This window comes from Eumetopias jubatus, unplaced genomic scaffold, assembly GCF_037043125.1.
Source record: "Eumetopias jubatus isolate StellerSeaLion01/CBP00866 unplaced genomic scaffold, mEumJub1_p1.0 scaffold_14, whole genome shotgun sequence".
Classification (NCBI taxonomy): domain Eukaryota; kingdom Metazoa; phylum Chordata; class Mammalia; order Carnivora; family Otariidae; genus Eumetopias; species Eumetopias jubatus.
In genome coordinates, this window is record NW_028274820.1 from 95828065 (window position 1) to 95836494 (window position 8430).

Below are 8430 nucleotides of genomic sequence, written 5' to 3' on the forward strand. Positions count from 1 at the left end.
TCATTTTTCTTTAGTGATTCTCTCAATCCAGGGTATATATTTGTGAACATTGGTGTAGATTCCGACATCTCCTCCCATGAAGTGTCCAACCTCGATCCCCTGGAGCTTGTTTTTGCAGATCACGGTAGCGACGGCCACTTCCTACCAGAGAGCATGCAGAGAGAGGGAGACAGAGAGAGAGAGAGATGATCAGATCTTGTCACAGGAGCCCTCTCGTCCCCAACATGGATGAGCTCTGCCCAGGGGTAGCATGCTGGGTCATGAAAACAACACCGGATCAGGAGACAGGAAGCTGGCTGGCTTTGGATCTAGATGAGTTCTAGCCTTGTTTCATCTTGAGAAAGAGAAAAACCTCTCTAGAACTCACATGTAAAATGAGTCAAACCCCATTTTTATCTGGACTGGTGAAACCAGTTTCCATTGTGAAGTTTGAATTTTTTTAAGCCCATTTTGACCTGCAGCTATGAGAATAAATAATAAATCTAGCAAAGTGGAGGTGCTGCATGACACGCTTTAATGGATAAGGACATCTGTAAGGAGGGCCCATTACTGAAGGACACTGGGGGCTTTGCTTCAACCTTATCAAATTCTCAAAAAATTGTGAGAGATGAGGGTGTTCTAACTTTTTTTTTTTTACTGTCATGATTGGTTAACTAGACACATACAAGCAAATGAAAACTGAATATAGAGAAAAAGATTACCCCAAAAATTCGGCTGAAGACTTTCACAAATTTAACACATAAGGAGTTCCGGTGGCTTTTTCCTTGTTCGGTTTTCTGACACTCTTTATCAGACATCACAGGGGCCTCCAGGTTCTGCCTTAAATCAGGGTGTCTGCCTGAGGGAAGACAGGATAGAAGAAGCCTTCCTGTTTGCCATTGTTATGGAGCCCCTCCAACCACTACCCTCTATTCCACTGGTGTATGTCTGAAGAAAAAAGGAATGAGAAAAGGGAATGATCTTGTACATTGTTCTGAGAGTTAATCCAGAGGATTTAAAAATAGCCTTTATGTCTCTTTAAGAAACAGAGTTTCCTTTCTACTCTGTGTCCAGTCTTAGAGGGAATAAGAGGTGACCTGACCTAGGTTCTCTGAGGTTCCTCTTTCTACATGCAAAATGAGCCATATGCAGGGGAGGAGCATAGACTCTTCAATGGGAATCCTGCCTCTGACAGGAATGGTGTGGCCTCTGTGCAGAGTCAGATGGCCTGGTCACCCCAGCACCTGAAGCCTCAAGGAGGTAGTGGCGTGTCAATATCCTAGGAAGGGAGGAGTTTTGGACTTGTGGGTGGGTCTCTTTTTGCTAGACCACTCGTGGTCTCTGCCCATTCTCCTCTCCTCTCTTCTCAGCTATGTGGACATGGTGCTCCTCTTATGGAGTGACTGGTGGCTCTGATTTGCTGTGGGGGGGTACACTCACCGTTGTTGTCTTGGCTCCAGTCCAAACCCGAGAGCAGACAGACGGTGCCTGGCCGGACATTGCTGGTGGCGAGGGGAAGGGGCTGGACTTTGTTATTGAGTCTGGCAGGTTTTGCCAACTTAATGAGCATGAGGTCATCCTGGGGGTTGCTATGGCTAGAGTTCCAGTAGCGGATAATCTGGATGGGGTTAATGGCCTGCTCTGTGCCATCTCTGACTCTGATCCTGAAATTTCCCAGCATCACTTTCAGGTTTCTGGAGGGAGAAGGGGTTGGAAGTAATCACTGTCACCATCACCGTCATCATCACGATCATTGTCATCATTATCACTGTGTCGTCAAAGATGATATCGGATGTTACAATGTGTCAGGTACTGTGCCAGTTGCTTTGTCTGGAGTCTGGATTACCTCATTCACTACTCACCATGAAACTATGAAGTGGATTCTATTTTTCATCCATTTTACAAGTGAAGTAATGGAGGCACATAGTAGTAATTCACCCACGGTCACACAGTAAAGGGGGAGCCTTTAACCACTGTGTTTTCATGTGGTACCCTTAATGTAGTGGAGAGGACAATTGCGCGTGGCATAGAAATATTACTTTCGCTCCGCTCCAGCTCCAGCCCATCCAACTGGGCATTTGCCTTCTGGTGGACATAAAAGCATGGGATGACCGGGGTGTTGGAGCTCTGTTGGCTTCATCAGATCCACTCACAACCCTACTGCATCCTGCTCTCTACCTTTGGGAGGTGATACATGTAGATTAAAGCAATGGATTCTCCTGTCCTCTGTTCTCTGATTAGGTTTTGTTGATAGCAAGCACCAGGCAGCAATGGGAGGGAGAGTGAGGTTGGCGTATTTATCCTCCCAGCCACCTTCCCCCGGGGTCGCCGCTCCGGGCTTCCTGTCAGGCCATCCCTCCACACAGTGCTTCCTCCCGTCCTCTCCCTCTGTCCTCCCCACCCTTCCCCTCTCCCCTTCTTGTAACCATTCTCTCCTCTTGCCCCCTTAGGCCGAGGGGTAGTGACTGTACCTTTCCAATACTAATCCTGGGAGCACGGAACTATTCTCAGTTTGTCCAGTTTGAGTGCACCCTCAGTTACCTGCTGGTCCCTTAAGTGATAAGACACATTCATATTGTCAGCAAAAAACTTGAAAGAACTGAGGAGGCATGCTCTGTGGAGCGGGTTTCCTCACTACTGACATCTGGAGCTGGGTGATTGTGGTGGGGGCTGGCCTGCGCACTGTAGAATGTTCAGTGGCCTCCTTGCTGTGGTCTCTATTTGCTACATAGATGCCAAGAGCACAACACCCCCTCAGTGCATTGTGACAAACCGAAAATATCTTCAGACTTTGCCACATGTACCCTGAAAGGGAAAGTTGCCTCCATTTGAGACCCACTGATGTAGAATGAATCACAGCTGCTTCCGGCGGCGGGGGGCGGGGGGGGGGGAGGGTTCCCAGTACTCACGGTAAGTAGCAGTGAGCTGGGGCTAGCACCCAGTTGTTTTTGATGAGGACACCCACGCAGGGGTTGAAGTGCGACTTGAGGTATACCAGATAGGGAGCATGGTCTTCTTTCTGCACAGACGAGTGAGCAGAGAAAAGTGTCCCTGGGAAAATAATCAGTATTCTTAATATATAGAACATTCTTAATAGTAGGTAAGACATGTCTTAAGGCAAATAAGACAATCAGCAGTTTCCTAGTTGAAAAGGAATATGAGCAATTTTTTTTTTAAAGATTTTATTTATTTATTTGAGAGAGCGAGAATGAGAGAGAGAGAGCACATGAGAGGGGGGAGCGTCAGAGGGAGAAGCAGACTCCCTGCTGAGCAGGGAGCCCGATGCGGGACTCGATCCCGGGACTCCAGGATCATGACCTGAGCCGAAGGCAGTCGCTTAACCAACTGAGCCACCCAGGCGCCCGGGATATGAGCAATTTTAAAGAAGTAATCGACTGGCCAGGAAATGGGAAAATGTTTGACCCTCTTTTTCTAATAAAAATGACATACGATTTTATCTAATATTTATAATACTTTTTGGTTTAATGTTGATACTATTAAAATCTAAGAAAGTACAATGGAAGAGACTCTTTCACTACATGTAGGGACATAAAATAATTCTGTCTGTTTGAAAAACATTTAGAAATAGGCATCAAGAGTGTAAATAGTGCATCACCTATGACCTAATAATTCCAACCCCAAGAATCCATTCTAAAGAAATATTTAAGTGTAGACAAAGATTATGCATGTGTGCTCATTTTAGCACTATTTATAATAGCTAAACATTGAAAATATAAATGTCCAATATAGTAACGTAGGACACTGAAATGAAAAAGTACATCAACATATGGAACATCACATATATTAAAATTATATTTGTAAAGAATATTAAACAACAAAGGAAATACTGATAAACTTTCATTAAGTTAACAATAATAATAAATATGTACATTAATCCAGTAATCCAATTGTCTAAAAAGAAGCAAAGGAAAAAATAAATCCTTTAAATGCAAAAGTAAATAAAATAAAACCTGGGAGCAAATTTAAAGTGTTAGCATGTGTTGACTGAGAGGTGGGATTATGAACAATGTTTCTTTTTTTCTACTTTTTAATATTTCCAAATTTTTAATATGAACATGTAGTGAATTATTAAAAAAAAACACGTGAGAAGATAGGGAGGAAGGCTGCTTGTAGTGTCAGAAATAAAGTACTGTTCTTGTTTTGGCTGTCTTTGGTTCTTCCATTAATCCTTCCCAAGCCTTGGCCCGTACCTCCCCACACCCTTTTATGATCACATAGAAATCCCAAGGGGAAAAAAGTGGCCTATTAGTAAGGACAAGAGGCACTGAGCTCTTGTTCTAAGTGCTTTCAATGGGTTTATTTAACATTTTCACAGCATCTCTATAATATAGGGAGTAATATCCCCATTTTGACGAAAGAAACTGAAGCAATTAAGTTGGCTTAATTAATTTGTCCAAAGCCCACACAGCTAATAGTGACACAACACAGGCAGTCAGGAAGTGGTGGGAAGTGCCTCACCAGCAAATTCTGTCATCAGAAGGACTTCCTGGAGGTCAGGGAATGAGGGGGGTGGGTCCTTGCATTTGATCTTGTTTCTAGCTTCTTCACTCCCTGCATTCTGAGCCTCTTAACTTTTGGAACAGGGGGGATATCAGACTTCAGAATGAGTTCTCTGTCCCTGTGACTACACTGGGACCTGCTCTGTGGGTGATGAGACCCACGTTTTGGAATTTCCACAGGGAACACTCATTGTTGAGCATTCTCCAAGGCAAGTGAGCACCATCACCTGCTCTGCAGCTTAGCACTGGAAGAGTGGGCTCAGCCTCCTGAGAGCCTTTGGGCGGGGTCTGGGCGGGGAGATACCTAGTTCTGTCCATGACTGGTTTTCTTAGGCTCTTCTTTTGTACCCTCCACACACCCCAGTCTGCCTTACTCCAGCCTATATTAACCTGTGCCTTATAGGACAGAGTAGAAGGTCATGGATACATACCAGCAAGGACACCCAAATAGAAGATAAATTTCATAGCAGTCCAGGTTTTTCCCTGTGAGATGCAGAAGATCAGCAGAGTATGAAACTCTCAGGACAGTGTTCTCCTCAGGAATGCCTGGTAGAATCAGTGGATATGGTTAGGTACGGTTAGGACATGAGATGGGATTGGAAAACAGCTCTGGGCAAAAACAGGGGGGAGGAAGAGGGCTCCAGGTAGACAGATGAAGGCCCTTCTGTTCCAGGGAAGATGGACTGTGCCTCTCTTGGGTCTTTCAGGGAAGGACAAAAAAAGCCTAGTTTCTTAGACTTCCAGATCCAGGTGCCTCTACCTGCTGTCCCTAAAAGCCCGTCTGCCTCAATCAGCTATCCGTGGGAAAAGGAGCTCTCGGCTCAGGACTTATCTTCCATATGGAGTTTCTGAGGCCAGGGCTGTGGGGGATAAGATTCGCCACCTTAGCTTAGGCGGGGTCCCCGGGTTTGCTCTGAACCCCCTAACACTTATCCTTTTCCTTAGCCCCTCCCATCTTTATTACACTTCCTTCATCTTTCCCTGTGATCACTGTTTGTTTCATCACTCAGCCATCATCACCAACTTGTTCTGTTGTCCTGATCACCAGCTTGAGCTAAGGACATGTGGAAATGAAAAGCACTCATAGAACAGTTATTTTGACAGTTGGGGAATGGTCTATATCCGAGGTTATATTAAATTTAGGACCTACTGTGTATTGATAACAATTTAGAAGGCAGGACTTGTCAGGGCTTTTTACCTAATGAAAAGATTTCTTAGCCAATAATAAACTGCTAGGGTCATCCTTGGATAATTCAGAGCACACTCTAACAAGAACACTTTCACTAATAGCGCTTAACCAAATCCCAGGCACTGAGCTAAATTCTTTATAGATGCTGCCAGTGGTGATTTTATATCAGGTCAGTTGAAATGTAAAATTAATTATACTTTGTATCACTCTAGCCCTTCAAAGTCTCTTAAGCCCATAATCTCATTCCAGTGGCACAACAAGCCTACAAAGAGGAGACAAGGCTGGTATCATTTTTTTCTTGATCTGTAGATAACAGAACTGAAACAGAATTTACATCAGTGTTTCAAAATCACACATGATTAGGAAGACTAGAAATAGAATCTCAGTCTTATTATTGGAGACACATAGCTTTTCAACCATGTCCTCCAGGCTTCAGCTAATCAACTGGCATTCCTAGATCTTGAAAAAATACATTTCCTCACACAAATTCCCTGAAGTGTGAAAAGAAAAAGAGACATGGTGCATACTTTCCTGTCCCTCGCAGTGAACACAGAGGTCCCCTGGGGAGTAGGGCTGGCTTACAAAATGTGTTTGAAGTTCAAAGACAGGATGGAGCTGTGGAAGGCTTTCTGTGGTGAGGGTAGGATTAGTTAACAGAGGTGAAACCTGAGAGAGAGATATTCTTTACTCTGAGGTTGTTGGGCCTAGATTTCTTTGAAAAGCTTATGGAGCAGGAGGGGAGTTTGAGGCCTTTCCAAAGACAACAGATTTTCTGGAGTAGGCTGGTCCTGGGGACTACTACCTGTCCATGAGTTTCAAATTAGTATCTCCAGCCCAGACCTCCTGTCCCACATATAGAACTGCCTCCTAGACACCATTTTTTAATAAAGATTTTATTTATTTGACAGAGAGAGAACACAAGCAGGGGAAGTGGGAGAGGGAGAAGCAGACTTCCCACTGAGAAGGGAACCCGATGCGGGGTTTGATTCTAGGACCCTGGGACCATGACCTGAGTGGAAGGCAGAGGCTTAATGACTGAGCCACCCAGGCGCCCCCTCCTAGAAACCATTTTTTTGCATCTGCTTTAGGGTTCCTGAAATTTAGCATGTCAGAATTTTACTCTTTCTTCCTCCAGCTTTTCAAATGCATTCTTTTGCCTGTTTTTCTTATTTTTAGGAGATAATTCTACCTACCACTTGTTTGATTTCTCTCTGTTTCTCACCACTCAACCTCAAACCATCCTACTTCCAGAACTGTCTTAAGTCCATCCTTATCTGTCCGTTCTCACTGCTGTCATCCTAATTCAGGCCATAATCTTGTCATGCTTGAACTAATGTATGTGCCTGTCTGGTGTTGCTCAACTTGACATTCTCCTTTTTATTTAGAATTGTTATTTTTCCTTCTAAAATGCTTATGAAATCATGTCAGTGTCCTTTTAAAAACTTCAGTAGTTCCCTATCTTCTGTAGAGTAAGCCCTAGTGTGCTTTAGGGGCCTCCGTTGATCTTCATCCCATCTTGTCCTCATAACCCTCTCTCCTCAGCTTCGCTCCCTCCCACCCCCCCTGCCCTACACACTTTTCTTCAGGCCTAGCAAACTACTTTCAAGTGTGGGGTTTCTTGTTTAAATACTAATACCTTTTTATATTACTTTAGCTTTTGAGTGCTTCCTGTAGTTTGCCAATCCAACTTATTTTTTCCTTTTTTTCTTAAAGATTTATATATTTGAGGGGCGCCTGGGTGGCTCAATTGGTTAAGCAGCTGCCTTCAGCTCGGGTCATGATCTCAGGCTCCTGGGACCGAGCCCCATGTTGGGCTCCCTGCTCAGCAGGGAGTCTGCTTCTTCCTCTCTGTGCTCTCTCTCCCTCTCCCTCTGTGCTCTCTCTCTTTCAAATAAATAAATAAAATCTTTTAAAAAAATAGATTTATTTGAGAGAAAGAGAGAGAGAGCGGGGGGGGGGGCAGAGGGAGAGAGAGAATCCTTAAGCACACTCCCCTGCTGAGCACGGAGCCCATCTCAGGACTCGATCCCACGACCCTGAGATCATGACCTGAGCCAAAATCAAGAGTTGGCCACTCAACAACTGAGCCATCCAGGTGCTCCAATTGTTTTCTTTTAGGATACTGATATCTGATATGGACATCATTCTTAAAGTTGTTCTTTTCTGTTTGAAAAAATAGCTTTAGAATTCTATGGTTGGATGGATGTGTGTGTGTGTGTGTGTGTGTGTGTTTGTGTGTGTGTGTATGATACTCAACATTTCCTCATGTTTGTAATTTTTTCGTTATTAAGTTCTTTATTAGTATTATTACAGATTACTTGTACACATGGAAACACATCTGCTTCTAGCCTCATTCCACAAACCAGGTTTATAGAGACTCTAATTCTATTATTGTTTCATTCTGTCATCTACCTGATTTTCTATTTAGGTAATATTCTTGTTATATTTCGCCACCAAAAATCAATTTGAAAAAAGCAGCTACAGAGAAAGGACAGAATGAGAGAGAGAGAGAGAGAACTGCACATGGGAGGACAGTGTAGTAAGAGCAGATTTGGAGCTCTGACAAGAGCCACTCATGTTGGTGTTGGTTGGGAACTTTTGTTGAAATGGTATCTGTAGTTATAAGACGTAACCTGTGCGAGTGAGGCAGTTCTGAGGATGGGTGGGCTAGGCACTACCTGCGTAAAAGGGAGGGGGGCAGTGTCACACAGGAGGGTGGGACACAGCTCTGCTTCATCAGAC

The 8430-nt window shown here is 44.0% G+C and overlaps 1 protein-coding gene across 1 annotated transcript; it reads right to left on the reverse strand.

Annotated features, from left to right (window-relative positions):
* Positions 1-4964, reverse strand: PRSS37 (serine protease 37). Its single transcript, XM_028106374.2, has 5 exons — positions 4931-4964; positions 2889-3030; positions 1420-1673; positions 702-838; positions 1-141 (listed from the first exon to the last, which is right to left on the reverse strand). The coding sequence occupies exons 1-5, from the start codon at positions 4962-4964 to the stop codon at positions 1-3; spliced, it is 708 nt and encodes a 235-aa protein (XP_027962175.1).
* Between the last annotated feature and the right edge of the window lie 3466 nt (positions 4965-8430).